The sequence below is a fragment of the Passer montanus genome, unplaced genomic scaffold (genome assembly GCF_014805655.1).
Source record: "Passer montanus isolate IOZ18808 unplaced genomic scaffold, ASM1480565v1 scaffold41, whole genome shotgun sequence".
Lineage (NCBI taxonomy): Eukaryota > Metazoa > Chordata > Aves > Passeriformes > Passeridae > Passer > Passer montanus.
Window position 1 is genome coordinate 5,316,750 of NW_024368930.1, and position 16,314 is coordinate 5,333,063.

Below are 16,314 nucleotides of genomic sequence, written 5' to 3' on the forward strand. Positions count from 1 at the left end.
CGCCCCGCCCGGCCCCCGCCCGGCCCCTCAGGGCTGAAACTGACCCGCAGCGGAGCCCGGGCCGGCCGAAAGCGGTGTCGTGAGGAGATAAAGGAAGGGAACGCGCCGCTGCAGTGTGTGTTTACAGACGTGTTTCGGGTTCTGGACACACGGTTTACTGGTTTAGCTGATTTGCGGCGCTTGGCGGGGTACGCGCTGTTGTGCTAAATTTTAACTAATTAAACTTACTGGCTGCTTAGCCTACGGCTAAACTGTGTTAGTTGGCTTTGTGGCTAACGGAAAGCTCACAGAGAGCAACGGCCCGGGCTGGGCTGCGCTGAGGGAACTGCCCCAGCTGCACCAGCAGCAGCAGCGGCACGGCGGAGGCGAACCTGGGCGAGAGGGAAAAAGCGACAAAACCAGCTGGACTGACGGGAAAAACCGGCTGGGTTAAGGGGGAAAACCAGCTGGGTTATGGGGAAAAAACAGCTGGGTGAACGGGAATCGGTTGTCGTTCCCCACGAAGGGCCCTGGAGCCGCCTCAGCCCCGAGGGGAGAGCCCGAGCGGGGCAGCGAGTGGGAAAATTGAGAGGAAAAAAATGCCCCAAGGCAGTGTGCACTGACATTTCCATGAAATTCAGCCGCAGTCCGATGGTCTCACTCGTGACTTCCCTCTAGACGCAAACCCAGGAACTTTAAAAGCAGTTTTGTGCACACTGAACTCAATTACACACTTTTCTACTTCTCTAATCCTCTTCCACACTCCCCTTTATAATGGTCACAGTTGGAACAGTACAGCCTTTTATAGAAATAATAATATTTCTGCTTATATTGTTCTAAACTTTGCAAGGGGTTTTGTGAAGAAAAAATTTTATCAAAATACTCTTTGTAATGTTAGCTTAGTACAAACATAGACAAATGCTCAAAATTGTGAGTTCTTTCATGTTAATCAAAAGTCTGGATAAAGCCAGAGAATTGTTTTTCTCTTTCTTGCAATGCTGGACAATCATTCAGTGCCATTTTTAGTCTCTGTAAATTTAGTTAAATTATTATGTTGGCTTCAGCCTGGCTTTTACCACCTGCTGCTGTGGAGGATACAGGAACCCTACTGCAAAATCCAACCCCAGCTGATTGTTAACTGCATAAAGCTGGGGTTTAACAACGTCACTGGAACCTATGCTGTTGATTTTTTTGCCACTTAATCTCTGTAAGGATGGATTTACTGACCCTAAACAATAAACAGATCCCCCAAAGTACTAAAGGAGAATTTCCTAAAAGATGAAAAGCCAAACACCTATTTCATAAAAATGTAAAGCCAAGAAAATCATAAATGGTGTGACCTGAATTAATACTTTTTCTTTTCTTCAGATTTTTGGATGCAAAAATTTTCAAATGCCAAGCATCCTGATTCAAATGTAAAAAAAAAAAAAAAAAAAAAAAGCCCTTCAAAATAAATAATTAGGGGATGCCTTAGAAGTAAGAAAAGAATCATTAACACAGATTTTTGCTATTTTTTAGAGGGCCTGCAATCAAACATTGGCTGGCTGTGACATCCTGCAAAATGTCATTAAACTACGAGGAAACAAAACCCCTGTGCCATCAGTCTCTTGTGGTTATAAATAGCAAAATGTAGAAAATAATATACACATACACATTTAAGAAATGGACAACAGCTCTCTGTAGGTGTTTATTCTACTTACAGTAACAAAAACCTGTGAAGTCTCATATTTTAATGTACAGTGATATATTTTGCCATATAAAATACAATTTACAGAAATTTCTATCAAGTAAACCTAAACAAACACACATTTTGCATACTTTTATGTATGTCTTTAAATTAGAAACATCTCATTAGGAAAAAAAATCTTACACCGCAGTTGATGTTTGCATTGAATACGATTTCTTTGCATGTTACCGTTTTCCCTCGGGTTCAGGACACAGATGATCATTTCAGCAAATCCTGCATGTACAAGGACCTCAAGGATGCACCAATGTGACTGTGGTGACACACTGCTACCTGTAATATAGTCCTCAAGATGCAAAATGTTTACAGGAATCTAATTTTACATTTCCAAATCCATCTTAGCAAAATACCAAAATATTTACCCAGCGGTCAATTTACACATTCAAATAAACTAGTGGGGCTTTATTTCACACTTTACAATTACGTGCTTGAGGACTACATGGGAAGTAGCAATGTGATATATTTCACCACGAAAAATGTCCCTCTTCAATCACAACATGATGTACCACCATAATTTAAAGTTTAATGCAGCTGTGTCTTTTCAGTGGAGAGTTTTATTTACACCGCCAGCCTAAGCAGGGCCTAACAAAAGAACAGTATCATTTATTTTTCAAGAGCCCTTTTAGAATGAAAGAGCACTTCTATAATGAAAAGTTCAATCCAGTTGGGACATTTCTTAAATCTGTGGAAAAATTCTGCAAAACCAAAAAATGCTCCACTAAATCAGTTCAATTAAGTAACAGATTTAGTGGCCTATTTAACCAAATGCTCTTCTTCCTTTGGTTTACCACTTTTCAAAATAAATGTCTGATGCTTCTATAAGTTTTGCTGGTTATAAAGGTGCTACTCTTGTATTTTCTTTAATGACAGGTGTGTAAAGGTGGGATATTTAAAACCTCATGAAAAATAACAAAGCATGACTTGTTTCTTTCCTGTACACTTAACAGATGGATTCCAGACCCAAAATACACGTATATAAAAGGAAGATAGTGCACTTTAAGCTTATAACATTCCATTTTCAAATCCTCCATCAGTCACAAGTAATTATTAATACTGTTCTTTTGCAGCCTTTCCCTAAACACATGACCCTTCCATTGTAAAAGAAACATGACACTAACATTTTTAGTGTGTGCTGTAGGAACAATTTTGACACCAAAATATCACGTAAATGAGATGTAAAGGTATGGCTCCTCAGGTCTGGATTAAATTCTCCTATAAAATTACAATTCAAGTTACTGGAAAACATAACTTTATAATCTTAAAAAGCAATATGCTCTTCTTAGACTTTTTCCATTTCTGTACTGTAAATGGAAATTTTAAGATAAAGATGCAAGTAGAAAAAACAAAATTTCAGTACAGGTAACGTTGTGAATCTTTATAAGAAAAACATTATGCACAAAATGCAGCAAGTGAAAGTCCATTATGTTCTTGCTTTTCATCTATCTGATTATTTTCATTCACAGTTGTTCAAAAATTGCTTATTTGTCAGTACATCGGGTAAGGCTAGTTTTACAACAGAATTTTTCCAAAGGTGAGAATATGTACAGTATTTACAGATGTGCAGTCCTTGCTGTGTTGCCAAAGGGTATTATTTGTAGGAAGTATTAGTTACAGTTCTATGACTGATTGCTGGAAGATGAAGCTTCAGTTTCCACTGCTTTCTGAGTTTCCTTCAGTGTTTCTGGCTTTGTCTCTTTACCAATTTCCTTACTCTTACTCCTGTCTTTGCGATCTTTCCCTCTTTCCCTGTCGCGATCTCGATCTCTGTCTCGATCCCTTTCCTTCTCCCGGCTTCGATCCCGGTCCCTGTCCTTCTCTCTGTCGCGATCCCTGTCTCTGCTTCTCGATCGCTCTCTATCACGTCTCCTGTAAGAGTCCCTCTCTCTGTTTCTTGTCCTATCTCGGTCTCTGCTTCTTTCCCAGTCCTTACCCCGCTCTGAATCCTTGTCTCTATCTTTGTTTTGGCTCCTATCTCTGTTTTTATCCCATTCCTTCTCTCTGTGTCTCTCCCAGTCCCTGTCTCTGCTCCAGTTTCTGCCACGGTCTCTTTCCCAAGGTCTGCCATGTTCTCGATCCCTTCGTCTTTCCTCAAAGCCTCTACCTTGGCGATTATCTGCTTGTTGAAGCTCTGGCTGATCCAAACCCTTATCTTTATTTCCTCCCTCATATCTCTCTCTCTGTCTCCCTTCAAATGTCTGGCCTCTATAGTCAGGATTTTTGCCTTCTCGGAAGTCAGATGTGGGCCACTGTCCTTCCGACTCAGGTCCTTGTCCAGACATATTGGAAAGAGATGCAGATGGTCCACCTTCCTCCCACATCTCTTTTCTATGAGTTGGTGGATGACTTGGAAGGTCCAGGAGTGGTCTTGGGGGTGGTTTCATACCTTGTGGTGACTGACCCTGGTAATGAAATCTAGAAGGAGGTTCATCTTCTTCTGGAAACATTGGAGGTGTGCCTCCTCTTGGTCCTCCATACTGATGTGGTCCTGGACCTCTCTGGTTGGAAAATCTGGGTGGTGGGCTCCCTCTCCGTTCTTCATATGGCTGTGGCAAAAGTCCCCTTGAACCAGGCATGTGATTTGGAGCTGGACCTCTCTGCCCTTCAAATTGATTTGGGTGAGGCCCTCTTGGTCCCCCAAAATGACCTGGGGCTGGACCTCTTGGCCCTCCAAACTGAGGGCCCCCTCTCTGTCCTTTAAACTGACCTGGTGGGGGTCGTCTTTGACCTCCAAAAGGAAAAGGTGAAGGTCCTCTGTTTCCCATAAACTGGGAGGAATCTGGTCCTTCAAACTGTCCTGGAGGCCCCATCATTTCATCATATTGGGAATCTGAGAATTCCATTTGTTCCATGTGAGGGTCCCTGTGATCTTCAAAATGAGGTGGTGACATTCCTCTTGGACCACCATGATAAGAAGGAGCAGGGCCCCTATTATCACCAAAAATAGGTGGTCCATGCTGTCCAGAAAATAAGGAAGGAATGGGACCCTTTTGACCTCCAAATCTTCCAGACTGAGGTCCTCTTTGCCCGTCATTATTTGGAAAACCGTGCTCTTCAGAGAACTGTGGTGCTGGCCCTCTAAAATTAGGTCCATGAGGTCCTCCAGGTGCATTGAGCATCATTGGAGGTCCCCCTTTCTGTCCAGACATAGAAAATGCTCGGTTTTCCTCAAAGTGCTGTGGGGGAGGTCCACCCTCACTCTGAGCTGGTGCAGATTCAGTTTGTTCTACAAACTGATGAGACTGAGGATGTCTTTGTTCATCATATTGCACTGATGAAAGACCCATCTCTGGTTCAAAGTGTCCAGCTGCCTTTTCCTGCTGAGGAAACATTGTATTTGAAAAGGAATCCCTTCCCATTGCTTCCTTTGACTCATTTGACCATGACACTTGATGCATATCTTGCAAAGATGAGCTGTCGTTTGATGTGGAGAAATTAGGCTGAAAAGATGTACTTGGTGGGGTTGGAAGCAGCACTTTACGTATAGGTTTGGAAGCAGAAGGATCTCCAGAAGCTGATTGACTCAAGTTTTCCAAAGTAACTTGAATGGTGTGTTCAAATTTGCTGTTAGATGTCTCCTTCTGGGGCACCGTAGATGTCTGTTCACTTGAAACCCAATTATCAGCAGTAAAACCAGGTTGAGTAGTAGAAATTAAAGCATTATCTTCCTTACCAAGTGAAGTCTGCAAAGTATTTGGAAAACTTGCTGGAGTGACCTCTCTTGTGGCTATCTCATTCTGTACTACCTGTGGCTTTATTCGAGAATCAGCACTGTCATTCTCTGTCACCATCCTTCGAGCCTGTCGAGGATCTCTGTTCTGCCTTGGGTCACAGCCCTGGTTTAAAACTTGTGCTTGCTGATTTAAAGATGAAGGTAAATCTACTTTTTGTGTAGCTTGCTGGTCCTGATGGAATAATTCAGACTTCATTAGGGAAGCTTTCGCTGGTGGAGGTGACATTAAAGCATCAGACACTGAAAAGTGAGCCATTGAAACACCAACAGCTGCTCTTTGTTGTCTGAGGGCTTCTTCTTGTTCCTCTAGCTGCCTTTTCTGTTCTTCTATTTGTTTGTTTAATTCTTCCAACATTTTTTGCTGTTCTACCAATGTGGAGGATGCAGATAAATCAGACACAAATGAAGCAGACGCTTCTGAACTGCTTTTACTGTCTGTATACATTTTGTTGGGTAAATCATCAACAGTAACTTTTGCTTCTTCCAAGATAGTTTCATCCTCTGGATCATAGGCCTCATCCTCTAGTTCTGCTGTAGTAGAAGGCTTTTCCACACTGTAGTGTTTGTCACTCTCACCAGTCTGTGTTTCAAAGGCTTTCTCTGGACCATATTCTTCCTCAGGATCATAAGGTCTGTCATCCTCCTCCTCTTCTATGGCTTTGTCCTTGGACATCTGTCCGAACTGCTGCACAATGGGATCTAACAGAGGAACCGCTGACATCCCGCTATCTGCCGCAGCTTGACTTTCCTGACTGGAAGACTGAACAGTTCCAGAATCCTTGGCAGGAGGCTCAAAAGTTTTCTTTTTCCCGAAGAGGGTCTGCAGGATGTGCTCAAGAGGCGTGGCCGTTTTTGAGGATGAGGAGTGTGTGGCAGTGCTGCTTGCAGGAGCAGCTGGGGTTGAAATCGCTGGGGTCACAGTAGTTGTGGGGCCACTTTTAATGGAGGACAGTATTTTTAATACTGAAGGAGTCACTGCCGAGGTGTCTGGAACAGAAAGTGGGGGTGGAGGTGGAGGAGGAGGAGGAGGCGATCCAGGTGGTGTTGTACTCATGGTGGAGTCTCCCGAATAAAGTGTGTATTTTGGAGTTTTCTTCTCTTGTGAAGCTGGAGGCCCTTTAGAGAACAGGGATGGCTCGGCTTCATCATGTGCTTGAATTCTGCTTCGCTTCTCTTCCATTTTTTCCGTCTCAGTGGCAGGACGTTTCCCTTTCTGGCAGATAACCAACCCAAGGATTAAATTTGGCCGAGATGATTCAAGACCTGAAAGAGAACACAAAGATTGTATATGTAAAAATCTGATTTTTAATGATGCTTTCAGTAGAAACCTATTATTTTACGAAGTGGCAAATACAAAAGTCATAAAGGTAACAGTTTTCTAAGTTCCATCAGACCTATTAGCAATTTTCATTAGTCCACAAGCATATGCATTTGTATTTCTTACTTTTTATATGTATTCATACACAAGTTTAAAAGCTTAAATTCCTTGCTCAATGTTTTTAATAAAGGACTGCAGCACCAGGCATCGTCAAAGTGTTTCTGCAGAAGTTCAAAAGAAGCAAGCTTTTATTTTTGTGTCTTTACATTGTTTCTACTGCTCAACTACCCCGACTTCTCCTCCTAAAAAGCAAATATTTACATTTAGCTTGCAAATATAACAGAGATACTGAAAAGTGAGAAAACTTGGACTAAACACTGCTCTGTGTCATACAACCTGTGCTAAAAGTCCACATTGACACAAATCAATAAATATTTTATTTGTCTCCACATTAAACAAACACCAATAATGGCAAAACGGATCACATCAAACAGTGTTTGGAAACAGTGTTAAAGCTGGTAATTACTCCCATTTGTTGTGTTTTTTCCAGCCAGACATTATTTTAAGAGGCGTGAGAAGCTGGGAAACTGCAGATGTCCCAAACAAGCCCAGGAGAGGCGCTTGGCTGGGCCAGCACCTGGTGTGGGGTGAGAAGGCCTTGGAGCTGCTGGCCACAGGGTGGGAATCAGGCCTTGACAGGCCAGTAAAAAACACCACGAGCAGAACTGCTCCTTTGTGAAGAGCTTCAGACTTGAAGGAGAAGTATATCCAGAAATGATAAGGAAGTTTCAGATAAAGAGGGAAAATGCAAAGGGCTGTTGGTCTGTCTCCTGTATTTTTTCCTCCTACAAGCACACTTGATAAACATGCCTAGAATGAAGAGCAGGGACCAAACCCTTTAACATACAGTGGTGGCAAATGTAGAAAATCCTTTAACTTCTGGACTAAATGGCCTTTAAAAGGCCCTCTTTAAAGGCCACTGTCCTCCCTACATGTGCTATTAGTTATGATTTCTATTCAGCAAGGAAGCAGTAATATAGAAACATAAAATAACCTGTGAAATAAAAGATAATATTGTGAAATTAAGGTAATACTCATTGTGGATAAATGGCAATGTGAGAGCTCTGACCTACATTGACCTTTCTATTCAAGATCCCATAAGTAGGAGATTTTTATATATATGGTCCTTGTTCTTATTAAACCAACTTCTCACTAAGCAATATTAAAAAAATATCTAATTATTAGCACCAAAACCCTTTTCATACCAACACAAAACCCCTAAACCCCAGAGTAGCAGATACATTCCATTAGCAAACCACATCACACATACATCAATCTGGTGAAACAACTCAGAAGTTTTACTGGGACTCCTAAATTTACCATCTAGAGAGGAAAACACATCAGCTGTTTTCCTAAACTGATGTTAATGAATAACAACTCCCCAAGGTGGGTGTTGACCAGTGCAGAGCATCTCACAAACAGGAGTTCACCCAGAAACTGCCTTGATGTTAATGAATAACAACTCCCCAGTTGGTGGGTGTTGACCAGTGCAGAGCATCTCACAAACAGGAGTTCACCCAGAAACTGCCAGTAGGCATTTGCTGTTCTGCTGTTGTTAAATGTTTTGATTACCAAATTTCATGCAGAGCCTTGTGATTTATGCAATTAGTCACAATGAATTTCAAACACTGAATAACTGAAATAAACAGGTGTCAAAAATCCATCAGGCAGGGTAACTAATAAATAGCAATTACTGAGAAATCAGGTTTGAATTCCTGTAAGAAATACAGATCAAGTCACTAATTAAAACAGGATATAATTTTAATACACTTTCGAGGCAAAAAATTCCAGCAGCAAGTTAATAGCATTAGATATAAATTACTGTGTTTAGAATTTAGTCATCATAGAATAAATCCATTAAAATGCTACATTTTAATACTGGAATTTTACACAAATATTAGCAATTGTGCCTAAGCTGACTTCTACACTCCCTCAGTTCTGAGAGATCAAATACTACACGATTCCTTCAATGAAGACACATGGTCAGAGCAGCTTTCAAAGGCCATAGCCCTGTTCTATCTCAATATCCATAAATAGCTTAAGTGCCTAATTTTAGGAACAACAAAATGTTGTCTGCAATCTGCCACTACTGCTAAATGACTGCCTTTCACAAACACAGGTTTTAGAAGTGCTGCAAGCTGTGCTGGTAGTTAGTAGTTTTCAGTGCTAAATTATTTATAACAGTTATTATCCTGTTATGCATTTGAAATCCCCAGTCTGGTTTTATTGAGTTACTTCCTGTAACTAAAGCAAATATAACAGGATCTACTAAACACTAGTATTGAATTAATATTTACTTTCCTTGGCCTTAAATACATTTTCTCATGAGATCAAGTTTACCATATTTATATGGTGCACATTGGCTCCATCTTTCCCTGGCAGCAGCAGCTGGTAAAAGCTGACCTGCACTGTTCAAGGCACAGCTTCTGCCCATCCCTGACAGACCCAAGGGAGGGACTAAGCACACCTGTGGTGAATTTTAAACTGCAGAGACCAACACAAGACTTTATCTGTATCTGATCAATGCTATTTAAATATCTGTCCCAATTAATCATGAGAGCAATTGACAATTGCCATCAGATTTGTGCCCCCTTAATTCAGAGCCACAGATGGCTCCCAGCACTGTGACACTGCTCCACACTCGGGCTCCTCTGCTGCGTGGAACTGACTGGCACAGAATCTCAGCTTTGTAATGCCACATTCCTCTACTGCTGCTGCTTTTCCTAATGAAATCTGCTCAGCTGAACACAACAAACTCCATTCACAATTCAGGTAAAACTTTGATGCATTTGTTTTTTTAAGACCATTGCAACAGCATGAGCAGATTTCATGCCTTCATATTTTATGAAAACTCACAGTCCCTATAAAAAATTACCAGAACATACCAGCATTTTTTTAATCTTTGCTGATATATATATGTCTGTTTTATTAAAATTCAGCTACATGAGATAGTTGTTACATTCCCATCACCACTAAGTCCCTCAATAAATCATCTAATAGTTCTATTTCTAATAATCTATTAGTTCTGTTTCTATTAGTAATTAAGTCTGATTATACAATTTTTTTACAACTGGAAGTGGTAATGTGTATGTGAAAGAGAGAAATAATTCACATACTGTAAACCACTGCAAAAGGACAGTGCAGAAGAGCCCATGACACAAAATCTGGTAATAAATATCTGCGTTAATAAATACAAATCAGGATAACCCTCCATTTTCCTGTGTTTTCAAGCTGCCCACATCAAAGTTTTCTGCAGATCTTCCAGGCACTAGCGCAGTCCTCAGTTGTGTTCCAATTCCAATCCATCAGAAAACAGGAGAAAGTCCTAATCCATACGTGCCTGATGGAACTAGATGATACAGCTGGAATATCTTCTAACTAGGATTTCTGGAGTGGCAGGGTTTGATTGTCCTCTCCCTCCTCCCCCCTCAGCTCATATTTAGCTAAAAATGACAGACCATCTAAAGGCAATGCTTCTCCAGGTCTTGATAGAATCTACTGCAAGGCACACGATTAAATTTAAGGAGACAATGACCACTTTCCACAAAATATTTTTATTGATTGTGAAAGAAAGAAAACACAGTAAATTCCATCAGATGTCATTAAAAAGGTGTGGATTACAGGCTGTGGTTTTCATACATACACAAAACAAGAGGAACAGCTTACCTGATTCTTTTCACTGCTTTTAAAACACAACACAGCACAGCTGAGATAAAGGCTGCCACAGGAGTTTCCAACAAGTGTCACCTGATGGCAGAACCCTTTAGTGAATCTTCTGTGAGACTGTTCCATCTCATGGCCTGCCTGCCCTTGGAACCTTGTTTCTGCTAACCTTTAATCTACTTGGCCTACAACTATTTATGCCAATTTGAAAACCTGACTTTTAAAATTTGTCTCCATGAACACCTGCAGATGAGACCTGAACTTGTTCTGAGCAACTCCTTCCAGTTTTGAAATACTTGTGCACTTCAAACTCAGCAAAACCAGTCTGGATATTAAAAATATCTCTTACTAATAGTAAAGTTTGGCTACATTTGCCAACCTTCAATCCAAGGTAAAGAGTTTCGTTTGAAATGAAACCCATAATGGAGAGGTAAAAAAAAACGTAAAACAGAAAGCTGTTATCTCCACAGGAATGCAAGAGGCAACAATTAGGTAAATTGAGTTATTCATCAGACCAGCAGACGCAATGGCCAATCCCATCCTTGTGCTACTGACCAAAAAGGATTGTATTTCTTTACTTCTGCCTGGAAAAGCCAGTCCATGAGTTAAGATTCTTTGCCTACATCCCTGTGCCAAGGGGTTTTGTATTTGGTGTTTTCACTTCTTGGCTATGAAATGGGATTAACTTTTTGCCTAGCTTTCAAAAATTCAGTAAATTACAGACTATGAAGTGCTGAGATTCAACAATCCTACTAATACAGTAATTTAGACAACAATAATCCTGCCTTTTTAGCTATTGCCTAAAAACAATTACCTAGTCTGTGCACTGTTCAAGGACAGATAAGAGATTTGAAGTGTATGAGAAAAATCTTGTCTGGGGATGCAGAGCAAGTGCCCTTGACCATCTCATAGAGGAAGGGACAGCACTTAACTTATGATGCTCCATTTGTTGAAAACCTGTCCCAGCCACTGTTGCTCATGCATTAAAGCTGTGAGAGTGCTTTATTGAGTTTTGTGCTACACTTGTATCTGAGGGGCAGAGCTCAGTCAGCCCCCTGAAAGGTGAGCTCCTTGTTGCTTGTTCCATACCTACCATGCAGTGCCAGCCATGGCCACGGCAACGGAGCTCTGCCTTCACTGCAGCCTGCAGCTCTTCAGCTTCCCAACCTGGTATTTGCTATAAAAGCTACATCCTTCTTTGGAAACTAAGCATATGAATCTCCTTATCCTCAGATGAAGATGACTGAATTTTGTAGAAGGGTGTTTCACAGTGGAATCCATTCTCAGTGTTTCTGTCACCACGTTCGACATGGGGCAAACTCATTATTACAGGTAATTTTATCTGAAGATAGAAGAATCTAACCCTAAGGAATGGGTCCATTTCTCCCCAAAGGACTGATTTTCTGAAGTCGGTGATTTGACTAGAGTTTGATCCAAGTAGAAGAGAACATTTCAAACACCCTGTGCCCTACACTGCATGTACAGATTAACTCAGCATGGACAGTGACAGTGCAGTGGAAACACCAGAAATGTTACCTGTGTCTTCACTCTGACTTCTTGACTCCTCTGTGGGATAAGTTTCCTGCTTGAATTAAGTGATGGTGAATGGCTTGTATGGGTCTAGGGTTTGTGAATTTAGGAGTTGCTGATAATAGGGTGGGAGTTCTTTGTGGTTTTGGTTTTTTGTTTTTTTTTAATATAGTGGCTGTTCCACATCCTTCATTTTACATGTAAACTCATTCTCCTAAGTCATATGAGCATCTTGATGGAAAGACTAAAGTTTGGACAATTTTATCTTAGCAGAGTTTGATCTCCAGTTTTTCCCTAATTAAGTACTTTAAAATTGGTTTTATAAAAAATTTAACTAATGATTACATGAAATATTAAACAACTTGTCTCAGATTGCCTTTTGTCTTGTGATTTTACCTAGCATTGAACCTCCCCTGTTTTGTGCTTACCTGGTCCCTCAAAGGGCAAGAGTTTGGAAGGAATTGGGTCCTTAGAACTCAGGGGGATCAGGTAGAGATCCTTGACATGTCTGTTGTTATTAGCTACAACACCAAAACGACCACGACTGCTAAAATAGGAGTAGAGAGAGATATAGGCAACTTCTTCTTCTTCTGTTGCAGGATGGAAACGAATCAAACACAATTCCTGGAATACAAAAGCAAAGTAGAAAAATTCAACCTGCAACATACCAGCACAAGAAATGGTAAAGGGCAAATTCCAGAGGTAAAATAAACTGCACATCTATCACTCCAACTATGCCTTCAGGACAACACTCTAGATTTAAGAGACTACTGCTGTTCAATTTGCAACATTAAAATAGAATTAGGTTTGTCATTTTCAGAAACACAAATTACTTGTGTATCTTACATCAAATTGAACAGCTTGAGGCTCAAATGAAAAAGAAATGAAAAATTCTTAGTTTCATGGTTTTCTCTATAATGTCTATCAGTTTTTCACCTCTGAAGTGCTTTTAATACTAAAATATATTAAATTATGAGTTCCTTTTCTTTTAATATTTGAATTTCAATCTTCAATATTTTGATTAGCAAATAGTTTGAGGATTTAACTACTGTGCAGGAAAGAGAGATCAAGGTTTACAGCTCAATAAACATGTTACTAAAATAAATAAAAAATTTCAAAGAAGTGGTTTAGGTAGTTTTCCATGTGTGATCTATGTCAGTATTTGCTGTTTAATACTCTGTATTATAAAAAGTTGTCATTTTACATTGCTGTCTATTTCTTCTGGGTTTTGCAAAGGATTTTAAGTGAATACCTTAGAAAGCGAAGATTTGAGTTTGCCAACATAATCCCAGACTGTCTTCGGTGAGATCCTCCCACCAATGTGAATTGTGTCAGGTAAATCCTAAACAAGAAGCATTACACGGTAGTGTGAGAAAAACCAAAAATTCAAACCAAAAAAGGCAGTGCATGTTGCCCCATCCCAGTAGCCCAGTGGATAGTTAAATTTTAGTATAATTTTGTGCATATGTTTTTAAATTCAGACAGGTTATTCCTAAATTTGGAGGTGTTTAATTATGGCATGTGACCCAAAGGCCCACAGGATACATGGAACAGATACACACACCAAACATGGAGAGCAGCAACACATCAAATAGTTCTGTATGCCCATTACTGGCATTTATAGGGAAACTGTAATATACATATCTATTGGCTTTTATAGGGAAGCTGTTATCTGAAATACAGCTTTTCTCCACATTTGCAGTGACCCCAAGTCATTTGAATTCTGATGAATTTCCTGTCACAAGGACAGTGAAACTCATTTCAGCAAAAGCAGTACTCAGAAGAACAAGCAACCTTATTAAGTCCTAAACCACACATTTGTGTTTGAAAATTCCTAAGTCACCTAAAATGCCCTTGAGAGAAAAAAAGAAGAAGAAAAACCTTTCTTTTGTCTCATTATTTGAATGTACACCCTCTCAGAACAGTATCATCCAACTGGTTTTACTTGAAAATTATTAACATGGATGATATTTTTCATAAACAGCTGAACAAAATTTTCTAACAGATCAATCAGTGATCCATCTAGTTTGAGAACAGAACAAGGCACACACTTTACAACACTGGCTCCTAGACAAGGAAGCTGATGTAAGCCATTATTCCATGGCAGATCCTAACATATGTATAAACATGTTGAAAGACAGAATTCCTCACAGATTTGTGAGGAATTTTTAAAAGGCTGAGTTTTTTTCCTTGAGCTACATTTCCTATTATTACAAAGATGTCCTTTACCACTGCTACAGTTCTCATGTAACTCTATAAACACACAGTGCCCCCAGCCTTTCCAGCAGCAGGAACTGCAGCACAGACCCATTCCAGACACACACACACCTCACTAAGATAATCAAAGCACCCGGAGACTGGATAGGCTTTAGTGACAAATTTGGCCACACTCTGCATGTTAATAAATCCTTTCCAAATGGTGTTGAGACGAGAGAGAAAGAGGGAAGTGTCGCTGTCCTGAGGTGAGCGAGGCTCTGAGGCACTGCAAAACAAATCCAAACAGAAAGGTTACAGAATGGCAGTGAGGATGGGCCCTTTGTTTTAAATTTTCTTCCCTTCTCCTATTGATCCGATACTTTCTTTTAAATAAGTAACAAATTTTTTACTAGATGCTTTGTTAATGTTTTCCATTAACTTGGTAATAGTTAAAATAGCAAGGAACAGCAGAAAATAAACTTGTAGCTGCAGGCAAGCAAAGAGGTGCCAAAAGGTATGACTTTTATAAAGCCAATTATAGACTTCTCACTAAGTAAACAATATCCTTCTGAAAGCGATTCTGAAGTAAAAGAACTTGCTATGAATAAAATTATTTTAACTGCAATTGCAAAAGGATATACTTTTTACTATTGTGTATACTCAGAATGTGAAAGAAATCCACTTCCTTTCAAGCTGACCAATTGGTTAATTTTAATTCGTATTTAGATGCAAGAGTATTTTAATACAGGATGAAAATCTGGAAATACCTCTAAGCAATCTCTCCCATGTACTGTCTTTCTAGATATTAATGTATATGCAGAATTCTAAGTCTGCATGACACCCTCAAGTTTTATTTCTCTGCTGGAACACAGTAGAATCTTTGTTGATATTCTGTGCATCTATTGATGCACACACTGATGCTTTGAAAACTTTACCAAGCTAGAGAAAGCAAATGAGGAGAGATGGCATTTTAAAAATGAAATCAGGCTCCCTGAACTTTAAACCTCAACAAGCCTTTTGTTTGAAGGAAAGAGAACAGGATATGGGACACGTGGGAATCTGCAGAGCCACGGGAGGGATGTGGCAGCTGCTGAGGATACGCACTTGATGTTGGGTGACTGATGAACCGCCAGGTATCTGGGATCTGGTGAGGAAGAGGGTTTGGTCAATATTGATTTGGGGACAGTCATAGCTGGTTTGGAAGTTTCTTGTTTGGTTTCTGCCGTGGAGACTTTGTCAGCTGTGGGCCCAGGACGCGGGGCCGGTGTCACGGTCGCGGAGGAGCCGCTCATGGCTGTCCTGGGGTCTCTGCCAGAAACCGTTACGGTTGTGACAACAGGGCCAGCACAGGAGGCAGCGAGAGCAGAGACCTCTTCAGGGACAGCAGAGTCTGTGCTGTTCTGGCTCTGGCTTGTAGGAGTAGAAGTCCCTTCTGTGGTTGGCTGGGAAACTGGTTCTGCTGCCGGTTCAACATCAATTTCCATTGCGTCGTCAGCGACGGGCTCCTTGTCAGGCTCTGCTGCCGGGGCTGCTGCAGGACTCTCATATTTGGCCTGCACTTCTGGCTTTGATTTCGACTCCACCTTCTTAGCAGAAGGCCCTGACTTCACTTTCTTCGCTGGTATCTCATCTTCTGATGCTGAAATCTGACCTATAGATTTATATCAAGAGCTTTTGATTAGTATTTAACAGCAGTTTGGAGAAACTATTTCAAACAAACAAACAAATAAACAACACGTAAGTAAAAGTTCTTTAACTGTGCCCAAGGTCAGCATTGTCAATAAATACCTGTACAGATTTTACAGTTCAGGTCAAAAAGATGGGCTCGATGCTGACTTGTTGTATCCTTCAACATGCTGCTAAAAACATCTAGAGAAGGAGGACTGTTCAAATTGGGTGCAGTTCGGGTTGACTCCTGCTGTTCCTAAAAGTGATTAAACACAAAAAATATTACAGCTGATCATTAACTTCAACAACAAAAAATACTTGGAAAACTGTTAATTCATTTTTTTAAAAGAATACATAAAAGTCCTTGCTTAAAGCATATAATGTTAGATGGAGTTATCACATGATATTGTGTCCAAATTTCAAGCC

The 16,314-nt window shown here is 40.4% G+C and overlaps 1 protein-coding gene across 3 annotated transcripts in view; it reads right to left on the bottom strand.

Moving 5' to 3' along the window:
* Positions 1–1,648: 1,648 nt before the first annotated feature.
* DIDO1 (death inducer-obliterator 1) overlaps positions 1,649–16,314 on the bottom strand; it is a 48,479-nt gene continuing 33,813 nt past the window's right edge. For 2 of the 3 annotated variants that reach the window (XM_039719534.1, XM_039719535.1), the window contains exons 12-17: positions 16,009–16,144; positions 15,325–15,871; positions 14,353–14,506; positions 13,277–13,366; positions 12,453–12,648; positions 1,649–6,716 (exon numbers count right to left, since the gene is read on the bottom strand). In XM_039719534.1, the coding sequence (XP_039575468.1) occupies positions 3,340–6,716; positions 12,453–12,648; positions 13,277–13,366; positions 14,353–14,506; positions 15,325–15,871; positions 16,009–16,144 (4,500 nt within the window). In that variant the 3' untranslated portion in view covers positions 1,649–3,339. Of the gene's footprint in view, positions 6,717–10,365; positions 10,579–12,452; positions 12,649–13,276; positions 13,367–14,352; positions 14,507–15,324; positions 15,872–16,008; positions 16,145–16,314 lie in introns of those variants that run through there. The other variant, XM_039719536.1, reaches the window with a different exon arrangement.